The following is a 16351-nucleotide window of genomic DNA, read 5'->3' as shown; positions in this document are numbered from 1 at the left end:
AAAAGCATGTTCAATTCATAGCCTGTTTCTATTGGAAATATCTCATTCTCATTTTCTCTATTTCTTTCTGCCAAAAACAAATATCACAATCTGAAAAGTGCAGTATTTCATTACTATGTTGTATTCCTTTTTTATAAATTATCATTTATTATTATCTATTTTTGAAGGAAATATGGATTATAAACATTTACTTGATAGAATACAGGACTCACAAGATACTGTGGCAACTTAAGAGTAAATTAAAATTGGATGTAGCGTGGGAAGTTAGGATGACACATAGTGTTTTCACCTTGACAGCCTTTCACTGGAGGTGGCACAGCAGAAGATCTTGACACATCTTGACACCAGCATGAATGCCTTCAAGTGGAAGGCAGGTAATTGTTTTCAATGCAGTAAGAATCTAAACTGATCTGTAGTCATGAGACAAAAAAAAGAAAAAGAAGAAGAAGAGTTTCTGTATTTCCTAGATGAGTTCTGATCTCATCTGTATTTTTAGAGGGAAAGTAAGTAGCTAAAAATAAAATAAATTTTAAAATAACATATATAAAAATAGCTATATATACATAATTAGAACTACTTTTCCTAGTAGAGTAAAGATGTGGAAAAAGTCCAGCATGGCAATTTGAAAATTTGAGATATTTGGAAATGTCATGATAAAAACAGTGCAAAATTCCAGAGATTACAAAGAATGGGAGAAATTTAAGTATAGAGCAGTAGGTTCTATTTGCATGTTTCATTAGCTGTCTCATAAAGCTTTTCTGTTCTTTTTTCTTCTGAGTCGTTGCCTTCTCATTCTCAATGTATTTCGCCTTTTTCAGTTTTCTGAAATAATTGAAAATAATAGGTGAGCAGGCAATTCTAATATTTTAAAAGAAACAGTTTTAATACGTGAAATTTCAAGTTTATTTTGGGGGAATTGCTGACTATGTTGCTACATTAAAACATTCAGTTATCATTTATCTAAGGTGAAGGGAGAGATAACACAGTTAAAATATACATAATGTAATACTTAGGTAATAAAGCTACAAGAATATATGATGAGATGTAATAAAGAAAAGATTAACTACTGGACAAAACTCAGCTGGGAAGTGCAGACAGTTTCCAAAGCCTGCAGGCTTACACAATGAAGCCACATACATGCGTGTCAGCAAGGGAGGCTGCAATGCCATGGGCCTGTGGTGCTGCCCCCAAATGACAAAATCTGTGCCCTCAGCCTGGGTCACCAGACATACCTGCACTGCAGAGATCCAGTCCACACAGTCATACACAGAAAGCTGACCTGAGCTTCTCTGCATTCGAAACATGCCCAGTCTGTAAAACATGAAGATCCACCCACAAATAATAGAAAGGTATCTATATGTGTAAGAGTATTCAGAATTGTGACTCTGTAAGTAACAAGACGGTTTCAAAACATTTACATACATTTCCTATGACAGTGAGATGTCGGTGCTTTTTGTAAAAGTAACTGTAATGAAAACAGGAGTAATAAATGTGACCATGCTACTGCCACCTACAATGACACTGCACATTTGTGTGTGGTTTTCTCTAAAACTTTGCCAGTAGACTAATTCAGATCCAAAAATGGGTGGTAAAGAAGTTATATTGTGGTGTCCCAAATCAGTTGCCATTGTCTAAATCAATGTCTGGTTTTACTCCATGTTTACTAACAAATCCCTACCCATGAAAATATATGTGGTGCATTGGCTGAACAGTTTGTGTGAGCTTATTTGAAGATATGCTCTCTTTGCTGATTTGCTCTCCAGTATGAGCTGGACTCCATAGCCATCTTTGTACTCACTATAAGGTAACAGGATCAGGCCATATAAAGAGAAGTATGTCTAAGTCACAAAGTACCACTTTTTCTACTCAGTTAGAATTACTGATGCTTTAGGAAAAAAGAGGTTGTGTAGGTCAGTAGGAATTGTGAACTTGATGAGTATAGGATGACTAGGGGAAAAACTAAGGAAGGAAACCCTGTGTATGCTCTTCAAAGTAAATTAGCTCAGAACCACACATCAGGTTGCTGCTCCTAGGCCAAGGAGTGCACTTAGATATGCACAGCAGAGCCCTCCAGTGACGTGTACCTCACCGTTCAGTCTATGAAATGAAACAATTTCATGTACAGATTTTATTTCTTCAAATACTCTCTCCCTGTTGGTGTATTTAACCAGCTTATTTCTGTCTCAGTGCACACACGAAAATCCCATTACATAAGAGAAACAGAGAAAGGAGTTAAAGAAAGGCAATCCATGGCTTCTGTTCTCTGCTGTTTTCCAGTGAAGTTCTCTTTTGAATTGGCAGAAGAAATTCAGTTACTGCTTGGTTTTGCCCAACCCAGCTCTAGCCCTAGATACAGCAGCACAACCCTCAAGCCTGCACTGACTTCCTAAAGCTACACACATTCCATTGCAAAATGATCTAGTGATCATCCTACCTAGAGATACATTACATTTGTAATTTGTTAAAATTCTAAGGCTATTGTGACAGTACTTTGATACAGTTGATCTGTAGTGATGAACAATACTCCTGTAACATTTAAATCCTTAAGCACCCTTCAAACATTCAAAAAACCAAAGGACACTAATTGTGTAGGCATTGCTTTAAGCTTAAAAACCTTTTTATGCACGAAATTAAGTCTTCATCAAGAAAATAACTGTTGAAATCTTAATACCACTCAATGACAGCCACATTTGAAGAGCAATTTTACAGAATAATGATCCTTGTTGCATAATTTGGACAGACATTTGTTCTCATTTTAATTTCCCATACACTGCTTGCTTTACCATCTCTCCTTCCCACACCGATTAAAAGGGAGAGATCAAAAGTCAGAAGAGAAAAAACATCAAGTTTGGGCCTGGAGTTAAACTTCTAAAGGCTTCAGCACAGCTCCTACTTCAGACATGCTATGGCATATCTGACTAAAGCATTGGGTGCTTCATAGAAGATTTGGGCAGCTGCATTCCACCTGAGGTCCCACTGCAGTCACAAGTCCAAAATAGCAGCTTTAAACCCACTCACCTTCTACCCAGGACTAGAACATCTAAACTACCTGTTCTTTGATTTTTATATTCTTGAGGCATCTAAAATACTAACCTAGCCAAATGATATGCCAGAAGAAGAGGCATTTTTTCTTTCTATTTTACCTCATACTGAAGGTTGTCTGAAATCTAGAAATTAGTTCCTTATTCTAAACCTTGCTCAGTAATGATCTGGCAAGCTTCCTCAAAGTAAGTCTATAGGACTGGGTAGACTGTAAAATGGAGTATCAGGTTCTTGCTTTATTATCAGGTGGAGGAGAGGTTTAAATCCATCTTTTATACAATTTCATAACAGTTACAGACTTTGCCAAGGAATGCAATGTTCACTTTTTTGTGCCGAAAAGAATCCAACACACATAATTCTCCCATTAGAAAAAATGTCTAACAATCAGTTGTTACCCTTAGTACATAAATTGCTGGATTGTGATATACAACAGGGTCACACTAGAGAATGTAAGTTATTTCTTTAAACTCTATGATAATCTATGAAAATTTTTGTGTTGCCATAAATAAGTAAGTAAATAAATAAGGCATCTTATCTTTCTGGAAAATTTGTGACAAGTTTGTGACACAAGATATGATGTTTAGTGTCTCATCTAACTTTTGCCTTGGGGTCTGCCCAAGTCAATGCCTTTGTACTTGCAACTGACTGAGGATTTCAGCAGGTGAGCTGGGCCCATGTAGTTTTTGAAGCACTTCTGATCTCAAGTATTCTATAAATGTGGAGTAATAAAAGAGAAATTTAATTTTCCTTCCATGTGCAGAATTATACCAGTCTGAAGCTTTTCTTTCCTCCCAAGGAAGTTTTATTAACCATTAAACTCTAGAACCATAGGTCTTCAGAATGAATGTGTTGTCTCAGTAATGCATCCTCAGCATGATTGCTTCAATGGATCAAAACCGTATCTCTTCAGAGAAGGAACCTCTGCTGGAATTGCATGGCAAGGTTGTGGCAGCAGGGGGGCTACAATGAAGGTTTCTGTGAGAAGCTGCTAGAAACTTCCCCCATGTCTGACAGAACCAATGCCAGCTGCCTCCAAGATGGACCTGCCTCTGGCTTAGCCCACCAGCAACAGCTGTCATGCCTCTGGGATAACATATTTAAGATGGGGGGGAAACTGCTGCAGAGCAGTAGCTGGACACAGGATTAAGAATATGTAAAGGAAACAGCTCCACAGACACCATGGTCAGTGAAGAAGCGGGGGCAGGAGGTGCTCCAGGCACTGGGAAATCTCCCGATAGCCCTTGTGAAGACCTTGGTGGGGCAGGCTGTCCATCTGCTGCTGCTGTCCATGGTGGAACAGATGTCCACCTCCAGCTGATGAAGGACCCCATGCCAGAGCTGGTGGATGGCTGAAAGAGGTGGAAGTCCACACTGCAGCAAGCTCCTGGCAGGATCTGTGGCCCCACGGAAGGAGAAGCCCAAGCTGGAGCAGGTTTGCTGGCAGGACTTGTTACCCTGGCAAGAAAGGTATGCTGTATACTGCTGTACTTTTGAGAGCTGTTCCAAAATCTCATTGGAAAAACTTATTTGACTGTAGCACTAGTGAATGTAAAAAACAAATTCAATTAATGCTTTTCACAAAATCCAAAAAGTTTTAGAATATTTCAGACATAATACTGATGATTTGTAGCATAGAATATTCAAACCTAAATGACTTAGCTTTCATAATCTGTCTCCAAGAAATCTGGAGCAAGTTTAGATGTAGAATTAACAATTTATACAATTAATACTAAAGTTTTAAGATTGTTGTATCTAGTTTTCTGCTATAGTCTCTTTAAAAAACCCTGAAATAACAGGAGGGCAAATTGAGACAAATCCATAACCCAAATAAAACATGGGTTAAATTAAAGTAAATTAATTAAAATAAAGTATTCTATCCTCAAACCATGGTTCAGAGGAAATTCTCTCTAACCTTATTTTCTTACTTCAAATACATTTTAAATACTTTTCCTTACAATTTTCTTCATCTGGAAATAGTTTTCATCAGGTTAGTCACAGAAGTAAGAGATATAGTTAACCTTAAATATTGATGGTATTCAGGTATCCAGATTGTTTTACTACTGACATAATTCATAATTGTTGCAAGTAGGGACATCATTGCATAAGACTGATCACCTCTCAGCACCTTCAGTCTTGGGCAAAATTCTTTACTGAAAAAAAGATAAAGCAGCAGGGCAAGTGAGAGATGGAAAATGAATATAACTAACATAAGTGCAGGCTGAACAATATGAAAAGATGACAACTGGGAACTTGAGTAAATAATTCCTCATTAAGAGAGAAAGCCAGGAAGAGACAAGAACGAGTAAGGATGTTCAGAATATACTGTGCTAGTAGTCAGACTCTGAGGACATCAAGGCATGAACCTCCTGTGTGCAGCTACTTCTCAGACTTTCTCCTGAATGGTGTGGCCTGGCTTTCTCCCCATATGGTCTTTATTTTTCACAATCTGCCCTTATGGTCTTTCTTCCCTCAGCTTGTCTGTTGAAGAAGTAAGACAAAAGAAGTCCTTGTACTGCTAGAATGAGGGATACCTACACTTCCTCCCACCAAGTTCTGAGTTTGTTCAGGGAGGGGTACTTTAGAGTAAGGTCTGGTTTTTGTGCTCCTCATGTTACCCTGCTCTTTGGAGTAGCTTGGTTTTGCTTCCTCTGGCTGATTTTCTGTTTGGTTTGACCACTGACTGTTCTGAGGGGTTACTGAAATGAGATTATTAGTATGCATTTGAGTTTTCTTTCAAAGATCTCATTTCTGTAGTGGCTTCCAAAATTCACAAAATACCACACTAAATGTAGGTCCTCATATTTTGGTTTTTTCTTCCAAAATGTAAACATATACCTGTATAAGAATAATGAAAAAAGCGTCTGTGTGTGGAAGCAAACATTTGTGTATAACAAGCAAAGATTTTGATGATGAAAGGGAATGATGTAATTTACTTCACTCAGGACATGATTTCACCATAGCTGCATAAAATTAGAACTATTTAAAATGCCGGAACCTTGGCATGTCAATTCTGAGACAATTCAGGGCACGGGGAGGACAGGAGGAAGATGCCAAATAGCTATTTATTTTTCCTAACTTGATTTCAAAAGAATGTAATAGATTTGAGTTGGGATGCTACAACTGGTTCCAAAACTACAGCTCTTATTTGCAAAGTAATTTTTCCTGCTTCAGTCTCTACCTGCAAATGAAACAGAAACATGCTAAAATACTCACCTAAAAAATATTAAAATATTTGACAAATGGTTTTGACAAAATTTGGATAATACTGTCATCAATTATATAATCCTTTTGCAGGATATATTGTTAAAAAATGCAGCACATACCATCATAACGTGTTTCTTCTTATGTGAATTCTGAACAGAAAATACTTGGCATGAAAAGTTCTGATATAATTATCCGATCACAGCTCCCTCTTGTGTAATTCATAATTACTACAAAAAACTAAGTTGGAATAGAGATTGTTTAAATTAAATTTTATGGTAACTATTTATTTGATTCCTTTACTTTTATTTTTCTCATACTTAGAGAAATCTAGTGATGTTTTGTATTGAAATTTTGTTTTTCAGTTTTGTTGAAATTTTGTATTTTCATGCCATTTCAATGCCAGGACGAATAATAATACTTACAGTAAGGTTACACTAAAACCACATTTAGAGAAATATTGTTTTTGTACAATGACAGGATTTTGACATCCATAATCAAAATCATGGGGGTTTGCTTAAGAAAATTCGTATCTAATGTGCTTTTTAATACTGCTGCTAGGTCTTTCTTCTATACAATTTGTTAGAGGGTTTTTTTCTGTTTCCATTTTGCTGACATTTGGAAAAATTCTAGCTATTCTCTTTTTATTCTCTAGTTTTTGGGTCCATAGGTGTTCAGAGCGCTGTAATGACCTTGTTATCATTCTGTGTCTAAGCTTTGTGGTAATCTTTGTCTTTCTCTCAGTGAAGTAAGACTCGCTTTAGAACTAGTAACAGAATACTCATAAAGGAAAAGCTGGAAAGCTTATTTTTGGTATGGTGCTTTTTTCTGACTACACAGAAAGACTGCATTTGGTTAACTGTAGTGTTGTTGGCACTTGAAGAGTTACTTCGGAATAGAAAATTTTTAAAAAAAAGCAAAGAAAAGAAAAAAGGAAGGAGTTCTTCCTATTATAACAGAGTGCAAAGCCCAGAATGACCCTGCTGGAAGAGTTGTCTGAGTTCACTGTACAGAACGGGTAAGGGAACCAAAATTTAGAAAGTACAAGCAAGCTTGGTGCTAATGGTTCAAGTGCCACTTAAATTGCAGAGTGTGGCTTTGTCTACAGAAAATGATGGAACAGATGGATCCCCTCAGGCAGACCTGCACAGAGCCCGGTTAATGGCGGGGAAAGCAAGGCCACTGGCAGAAGCAGATGGGAAGAACCTCGACCTTTCTTCTATGCCGATACGCGACACCCTGACCACCAGGTACAGTGAAGTCCAGTTTACCCACAAAACTGTGGTGGGCAGCTGTTTTTATTTGAAACTTATTTTCGGAGAAAGAGACGCTTGTTTCCAAGTAATCAACCAACCAAACCACTGACCCAACACCTGTGGGGGTGAGGGGCGGGCACGTGTTGGGGATCACACCATCACAGAATGAACTAGGTTGGAAAAGACCTTTAAGATCATCTAGTCCAACCTATGACCTAACACTTCCTCATCAACTAAACCATGGCACTGAGTGCCACGTCCGGTCTTTTTTACAACACGTTCAGGGATGGTGACTCCACCACCTCCCTGGGCAAACGATTCCAGCGCACAATCACTCTTTCCGTGAAGAATTTTTTTCTAACGTCTAACCTAAAATTCCCTTGGTGCAGCTTAAGACTGTGTCCTCTCATTCTGTCAGTTGTTGCCTGACCGACCCCCACCTGACTACAACCACCTTTCAGGTAGTTGTAGAGAGTGATAAGGTCACCCCTGAGTCTCCTTTTCTCCAGGCTAAACAACCCCAGCTCCCTCAGCCGTTCTTCAAAGGGCTTGCGTTCCAAGCCCTTCACCAGCCTTGTTGCGCTCCTCTGGACACGTTCAAGCATCTCAACGTCCTTCCTAAACTGTGGGGCCCAGAACCGGACACAGTACTCAAGTAGGAGGGGGTATGGGCTGGGGGGGATGATGGAGATGTGGGGATTGGGGGATGAAGCCGCTCCCAATGTTCCACCCCTCCTAGCGCTTAGGCAGCCAGCGCGATCGCCCGAGGGCGGCGCGCGGGGGCCTTGGCCGGGCTCAGCTGAGAGGCGGCGCACGGAGACAGGCGCGGCGGGACAGCCCCGCGTGGCCGTTGGGCGGCCGGGGCCTGATTTCGAACGGCAAACGGCCCAATCAGAGGCGCGGGCGGGGCCGCGCGCTGGGTTTGAGCCGGGCGGTGAGCGGGGCCGCGATGGCGGCCGGCGGCGTCTGAGGGGCGGCGGGGCCGCGCCGCGCTGAGCAGGGCAAGGCAAAGAGGGTGGGGGGCGCAGGGATGGCGGAGCAGAGGCGGAGGCTGATGCGGCTGGCGGTGCTGGAGGAGCTCCGGGCTTCGTACGGGATCAAGGTGAAGAGTGGGAGCTGCCTGGCGGTGGCCAAGGCGCCGGGAGCGGCGGCGGCGGAGGTGAGCGGGGCGAGGTAGCTCGGAGGGCTCCGGCTTCCCGGGCAGGGCAGAGCCAAAGCTCACATGGGTCCAGGGACTGGTCCTGTCGCCGGGAGCGCCGGGTGCGGTAGCAGTGCCATTCCCGTAATCCTAACAGGGCATCACCTCCTGCAGTGGGGAAAAGAGCTTTTTTTTTCCCTTTCCCTCAGCGTGCAAGTGTTCCATGGGGCCGTCATATAGCCGTGTTGTGACTGGAGAAGGTAATGGCTCGGTGGCGCTGGATGCCCCGCCCCCGGCAGTTTGGGACTCGCGTGTTGCCGGGCGGGCCAGATGGCGAACGGGATGTGTTCCTCTTTTGTCCGTGGACTTGCTGGCCACTGAAACACACCAGCTCGCTCTGATCCGTGCAAGAGCTTTTTATGCTTCACTGTGATTGATGTCACTCACTACGGAATTCCAATCTTAGTAATTGTATTATTTCTTGGAATATAGCTACGGTGTTGTTTCTAAAAGCTCTATGTCTTTTTCTTGTTTTCTTAGATTTTTGTTTTATTTGAAGGGCTTTATTTGCCCTTTTCTTAGTATAAGGCATAACTAAGTATTTTGGCAAAGACAGCTCTGGCCTTGATATGCCAGTGGTCCAAGAATGAAATCTGTCCTATTACCTTAAATACCTGTTTTGAGTTTGATGAAGGAAAAAAGTGTTTTCTGTCTCAGGGCTCTTATTTAAAACTGAAGTATTATAATGGATGCCAGCACTGAAGTCCAATCCAGAGCACTGATCTTCTGGTAGACTCTTTTAATTTCAGAAGTGTGGACCACTGTCAAGTTCTAAACAAGATCTCTGTGCAACTGAACTTCCTCAGACAGCTTTCTGTAAGGCTGAGAAGATATTACACAATGCTGCAGTAATCCTTGGTCAATATAAGCCAAAGAAGTTGGGAAAACATGTGCTTGAGTTCGGTTGTTTGGAAAGGGAGAAAGCAAGAGTAAAGTTAGAATTAGTTTTCTTCCCCTTGTCAATATCAAACATATAGTTCTAGACTTTCCCTTCTTTTTCCATTCGAAGGGAAGACAATGAGAACTGTGAACAACGTATGTATGTCTTGATAAAAGATGTCTGCGTTGCTGTCTGTAGTGCTTAAATTGTATGCAAGGAAGAAAATCTGTACTTAAGTAACTACTGAGCAAGGTAGGAAAAACTACAGAATAACATTTGTTTTGCCAAGGGATGTCTTATTTCTGCTGTGAGGGAACAGCAGAAATATTACTAGTTTTATTATTTATTAATAAGAAATTAAATAACAACTTCTGATACTTCAAACAGAACCTAGTGAGGTGAGCATATCAGTTAAGAATTTTAAGTGTTGCATTCCAAACCACTGGAATTTTCTAGTATGTAATCTTGTACATACAGAAAAAACATTTTCTCTTGGAGTTAATTTTCTTTTTGTAGTTTTAGTAGCAACCTGGAACACAAGGACAGATGTGTTGCTTCTTTTTCCTGACTGTGTAATATTTGCTTTCTGTAGGACAGATTAGATTGTGGTCTAATGGGTTAGTTACTGATTAACTGTTTTCCTAACATGGACAGCATGTTGAATTTCAGCTATGAATAACTAAGAGTTAGCATTCATCTCTAAGAACAAGTTGGGCATGATCCCAGTCCTCTTCTGGTTGGGAGAGGGACTGGCTTGCATGTTCTGTAAATATGAATTTAAAAAAAAATAAAAGTATAAGGTGTTACACAGGAATGTGGGCTTTTATAACTGACAGAACTGTGTAGCAACCTCAGATAAACATTTTAAAAAATTCTGTAGGTGAACATCAGTAATGACTGAGATTTGCTTATTTTCTAATATGTAATACACTTTAATGTCTTACTGTTAGGCAGTAGAAATAACAGTTTTTTAAGTACAAATGCTAAATATGAGGTTCAGAACAGTTTTCTAGATTGTTCTGTGGAGTTTAATCCTTCCCAAAAGAGCAGTCTTGAGTCTGAGATGAAGAAAAAGATTTTTTTAGAAAAAGTTATTTCAATTGTCTCATGTTGATTTTTAAGAAAAAGATTTTAGTCAATTGGAAAAGCTAAGGTGAGATTCCAAAACAATCTGGTTAATATCCTTACTGATTTGGGAGTCCTATAAGAAAACTAACTTCTTGTAAAATAAGAAGTGTAAAATGTACTGCAGAAAACCTTTCTACTCTTTCACAATCATCTAGGGTGTTACCTGGTAACTAGAATTAGCATAGTTTTAGATCTTTAGAGATCACAGTGCTTTTCCAGACAATATCTCTTATCTGAAAGACTTTGTTTTTTGTCTTAACTACCTTTATGTTTACTTGTTGCATGTGCGCTTTTTTCTAATATGTAGTTGATAATTATATCAACTTTCAAGTAACTATTTGAATTTTGTATTTTAGGGTAAAATCTTTGGAATATCTTTTCATGCGTTGCCACAATCACTTGTGCCAGAATATGGTTATATTCCAAGGTAAATTAACAATGTATATTTAGATTTTGTGCTTACTTTGCTCTCTTTCTAGTATTGAACCCTTGTCAGAAGGAGTGTAGTATTTGTTCCACGCCTGCTAGAGCTTCTGGGGGATATAAGAGTAGTTCCATCTGGGAAAGGAGGGATGCAGAAGTTAGATGGGGAATTCAGTACCACAGCTCTCATTCAGTTGTATTTCTTTATATTCTTCTCATTGGGGGAAATTATTCTATGTATTAAGTTTTACAAAAAATGGTGAAATAGTTTTTCTGGGAAAAACCCCAGCTTTATTGTGTGCATCAGAAGTATGTTTCTGTTCTTTTCTCAGCTTTCTTGTTGATACTTGTGAATATTTGGAAGAACATGTTCATACTGAGGGACTCTTCAGAAAGTCTGGATCTCTTGTTCGCTTAAAAGCTTTGAAGGTAATCTCTAAAGCTGTTATTTTTTTTCTTAATAAGCTGCATTTCACTTGAGCATGTTTTAATTTTTGGCCTCTTTTCAGTCATATTCAAGTTTTAATACTGGAAGTAGATTGGTAACATTGCCTCCTTTAGAAATGATAGGAGATCTAGTCCAGCAACTGACATGGTTCCCTTTTTTTTTTTTTTCTTTTAAATATTTCTCCTTCCAGGTGATGAGAATAGTTTGGGACTGAACAAACTCATTAGCAATTGTGCAAACTGGATGCTATGAGGATATTTGTTTAGCAATGCTCCCCTGGTGGAGGGAAGATGGGGAACCTGTAAATTAACACACATGGTCTGACAACATTGCCTGTGCCTCATTATAGATAATGTAGTTGGGTAAAACATGACTGAAACTAACAATGGGGAAGATGTGACTGTTGTGACATGGGCTAGAGCATTACTGCTTACATTTAGAAATCCGACAATATGTTGAAGACTTTAACTCATGTTTCTTATGAAAAATTTCAGAGTAAACTGGATCAAGGTGAAAACTGCCTCTCAGCTGCACTGCCATGTGATGTTGCAGGGCTTCTCAAACAGTTCTTCAGAGAGCTGCCTGAACCCATCCTTCCACCTCACCTGCAGGAAGGCCTTTTCAAAGCTCAGCAGCTTGGAAATGAGAAGAAAACTGCGACTGTGTTGCTGTCCTGTTTGATGGCTGACAGAACAATTGCAGCTTTGAGATACTTTTTCAACTTTCTGAGAACTGTGTCCTTAAGGTCAGTGTAAAGGGCATGCTTGTAATTCCCTTAACCACTTCTCTGTTCAGGCAAGTGCTGTACCTTCCTGTGAGTAGTTTGCAATTTTAACTTTCACATCTGCAGATACTCACTAAATTCAGTTGTGGTCCTTTATTTCATAAATCCAAGGTTTTCTTTATGAAACCTTAATTAACTGGAGACTTGACTTTGTTCAAGCTTTGTAAAGCAGAATTACCATACCTTGCATTCCCTAAAACTGAGGGGATCTGTAACTTCTTGATTTCAGTAACATAGTTGTGAAATTATCTGGCCTGGAATGCATAAATCTATACATTAATCTTGTTATGTAAGCACTCCAGTGAATGAATCCATTTTTATTTTTCTAACTGCATTTGTCTTATTTGGTCTTCTTCTCTGCTTATGTTGTGATAATTTGATTTTAAAAACCCTTTTCTTGTAAAGATCCAAGGAAAACAGAATGGATAGCAGTAATCTGGCAGTGATTTTTGCTCCCAACCTCTTGCACTCAAATGAAAATGAAAAGATGTCAGCTAGTACAGAAAAAAAAATTCGCTTGCAAGCTGCAGTCGTGGAAACACTTATTGACCATGCGGCAGAAATCGGTAAGATGATAAATGCTTATCAGCATGTCTCGTTGCACTGACCTGTCTACGGCTTTTCTTTTCAACTTTTAAGAATAATCAAAAAAAATACTTCTCGACTATTCCAGGACAAGTACCAGAATTTATATTGGAAAAGATTCCTTCAATGCTAGGTGTTGATGTCTTTCAATCGACACCCTCACTGTGGGGCCATGAAGACAGTGAGAATGAATCTCCCAGTGAATGTAAGAGGAGGAGGCACCGAAGTGTTGGGGGTAGGTATGCTTTGTGAAACTTTCAAAACCAAAAATGGAATTGCAACTTCAGATAGTCTGATCTTAAGCACTTGCTTCTTCCAGAAGCAGAACAGATGTTTGCAAAATTGATTTGGTTTGATCTGCAGGATCTATATAAGACTTCAGTAATCACATTATTGTATATTTACTCAGAGTTTTCTAGTCTCTTGTCTACTAAAGAAGCTATTTTGGTTTTGTTTGGATTTGTGTAGCCAAATTAATATTCAAGCTTTTTCTGGAGTCAGCTTCAGAGGGCTGTTCCAGAGGGCTAAAGGGGTTTTTGTGGGGGTTTGTTTGTTTTGGGGTTGTTTTTTTTTTTTTGTTAATTTTGAAATTATACTTTAATATATACTTTGATAAGTCAGGTAATGAGAAAGCAGGGATGCAAATGGCAGGTGTGTTTTGAATTAGAGTAGTTAATTTGTGGTTTGAAGTGTAAATCTAAACTGGATGTTATTGGATACTGTGTGCTCTGGTAGCATGGATCTGGGATTTGGGGTGAGGCTTTTTTCAGTTTTCAACAGGGCTGAGTTGGAGTTTCTTGCCAGATACAGACAATCAAATGGTATCATCTCATTTCTGCACTCTCTTACAGGAAATACTATGGTTACATATATGCTTGATTGATTCAAATCCACTGCAAAGTGATCTTTTATGCATTGGTATAAAAACATAGGTACTTATTTAGCTCACGTACCTGGAGTATTAAACCTGACAGTAGTTTAAATTAAAGCTGTGTGATTGTATGTTTAGCCATGGCATGGTTTTTTTGTGTATTGAGCTCCTCTGCTCTGAAGAAGAGAGACCATCCCAGAGTTGCAAAGTGATAAACATGAAAGTCAACATCTTGAGGAGAAACAGTTAGAACTTGGTAGTTCTGTAAAATAGGTTTTGATAGTAGGCAGATTCTAGTCTTTCTCCTGATGTAGATTACTATACTTGATCTGTTTTCAAATGTCTTTAAGAACTATGTGATATCCATGAGACACCATAAAATAAGTACTACCACCTTGTATTTTGCTAAGCTTCACTACAAACACATGCAAATACAACTGTAGGTTGCAAAACACTTGATAAAAATACTTTAATTTTGTACTTTGAAAAGCAGGAAAACTAGTAAAGTTTCATATGTATACTCTGCTGTGTTTAATTTTATTTTTAAAAAAAACAAATCAACTCCCCCAAAAGAGCACATAGTTCACAGAAAAGTTTTACATTATTTCTTTGTAAGACCAAAATCTCATACTTTTTTGGACCTAACTTCAAAGCTCTAAAAGCTTTACAGCTTCAAGTTGTCTGTCCATTAGTCCATTAAAGTGAGGGTCTCTGAGACTTTGTGAGTAAGATCTCAATGGGTACTGTCTAGGTTTGCCTACAAGAAATCAGAAGGCATATACTTTTATAATGACCAGTAGACTTTTCTACAAGAAACTTCTGTTGTCTGTGCAGAATGGCTTTTTGTTGTTGTTTTGGGGTGTTGTTGTTGTTGTTTTGGGGGGAGGGGGTTGTTGTTGTTGTTTGGGGGGGGTTGTTGTTGTTTTGGGGGATGTTGTTGTTTTGGTTTTTTGGGGGGGTTCTTTTGTTTGTTGGGTTTTTAGTTTGTTTTTTTAAATAATTTTTATATTAAGGAAAATAGATTTTTCAGCTATTGTGAAAGCAATAAAAACTATGTTGGTGGGAAGATCTGGGCTATGATTTTCTGTACATAAAACCCATTTAAACTGATTTGCTTTGTTTCTCCCTGAAAAGAAATACAAGTTAAACTTGAGTTGAAAACAGAGCAAGACAAGCTTCACATTTAAATTTGATTGCTCGGTGTGTCTTGCATTTCAGATATTGTTAGTGGAGCATTGAATAAATTTAAATCTAACAGAACACCCTCCACTACACCTCAACAAGACAGAAGCGGTAGGTATTGGTGTATTTGTACTGAGTAAAGCCCATGCAGTACCCTCTGGATTTGTTAACTATAGTCAACAATTTTTTAAACTGAAGAATTAGAACTTATTTGAAGATAAGTGATTAAATTTAAATGGTTTAAAATGGAATATAGATACATATTTATTGAGGATACTGCATTTACTGTAATTCTTGGAGCAGCTACAATCACTGCAGTAGTGGGCTGTGTGGTTTAGCTCTGTGGGGATTGCACAACCAGATTTGCGCTTTTTAGTTAAGGCTTCAGTGCAGTAGTGCAGCATTTTATCATCTTGGGAATGAATCTGCGAGAACTAAAATTCTTTCATGCTTACTGTTTCTAAAACTTAGGGAAGATCACTATACATTTACTTCCTCCTAATACCTGTATTGTTTTGTTAATGTATGGGTTTGGATTTTCCTTTCTGGTACTCTAAACTTGCAAAAAAACCCAACAAAATAAAAAACCAAACCCTAAGCTATACTGATTGCTTTGCCTCTTCAAAATGCATGCACTTTGGCTAAGCTTTTGCAACAAGTTTCTTTCAGAGTTAAAAAAAACCACCGAAACAACCATTTACTTTAGTAAACTCTCTACCTTTTAAGCTGTTACTGCAAGTTTGGTTTTCTTAATTTCAGTCCTTTCATCAGTGACTCCGGTGGTTCTTACTCCAAGCACCAAGCGTAAACTTCCAACTGATTGCTCTCAGGGCTTGTCCAGCAAGAAGAGACGATCTTTTAAACATAGTTTTGCGTTTGAGTTTTTACCAAGTAGCATTTTTAACAGCAGCTCAACACCAGCATCAGGTACAGTGCCATCACTTTTTCCTTGCTGCTTGAAGTGATTGTTGGCTTTTAAATTAAGAGTAGAGCCTTTTGTTCTTGCTAGACAGTCATTGATGCTCATTACTGAAGTGTTCCTGGCATTACTTCCCCATCTTGGTAAATTGTGTATGTTTATATTCTTCGGTGACTCATGTTACATGGATTGAGCAAAAGCCAAATTCTTTCTTGTTTTCTGTTCTATTAATCTCTCATACTTGCAATTCTGATGTCCTTTTATCTTTTTTGCTCCCTATGTATCAGTCAGGTTATACTCCTGTTTCTATCTTGGTGCACAAATCCGTGAAGACTGCCTATGCTTCCAATCTTTAGAAAGTTGTAGCCTTCTGTCTCCTAAATGCTTAAATAGCTGATCTCAGCTCTGTGAAATGTAGTTGTTGCTTTTATAAA

The 16351-nt window shown here is 38.8% G+C and overlaps 1 protein-coding gene across 2 annotated transcripts in view; it reads left to right on the top strand.

Annotated features, from left to right (window-relative positions):
* Window positions 1-8416: 8416 nt before the first annotated feature.
* Window positions 8417-16351, top strand: part of LOC121674236 (neuroendocrine protein 7B2) — a 45083-nt gene continuing 37148 nt past the window's right edge. Inside the window, exons 1-8 of one of the 2 annotated variants that reach the window (XM_042048451.1) lie at window positions 8417-8658; window positions 11062-11132; window positions 11461-11557; window positions 12071-12321; window positions 12766-12926; window positions 13034-13180; window positions 15035-15109; window positions 15758-15925. In XM_042048451.1, coding sequence (XP_041904385.1) covers window positions 8530-8658; window positions 11062-11132; window positions 11461-11557; window positions 12071-12321; window positions 12766-12926; window positions 13034-13180; window positions 15035-15109; window positions 15758-15925 — 1099 coding nt within the window. In that variant the 5' untranslated portion in view covers window positions 8417-8529. The remainder of the gene's footprint in view (window positions 8659-11061; window positions 11133-11460; window positions 11558-12070; window positions 12322-12765; window positions 12927-13033; window positions 13181-15034; window positions 15110-15757; window positions 15926-16351) is intronic. The other variant, XM_042048452.1, reaches the window with a different exon arrangement.

This window comes from Corvus kubaryi, unplaced genomic scaffold, assembly GCF_017639235.1.
Source record: "Corvus kubaryi isolate FWS band 111438036 unplaced genomic scaffold, C.kubaryi_AGA036_p1.0 66, whole genome shotgun sequence".
NCBI classification, from domain to species: Eukaryota; Metazoa; Chordata; class Aves; order Passeriformes; family Corvidae; genus Corvus; species Corvus kubaryi.
This window is presented reverse-complemented; position numbering and strand designations above follow the sequence as displayed.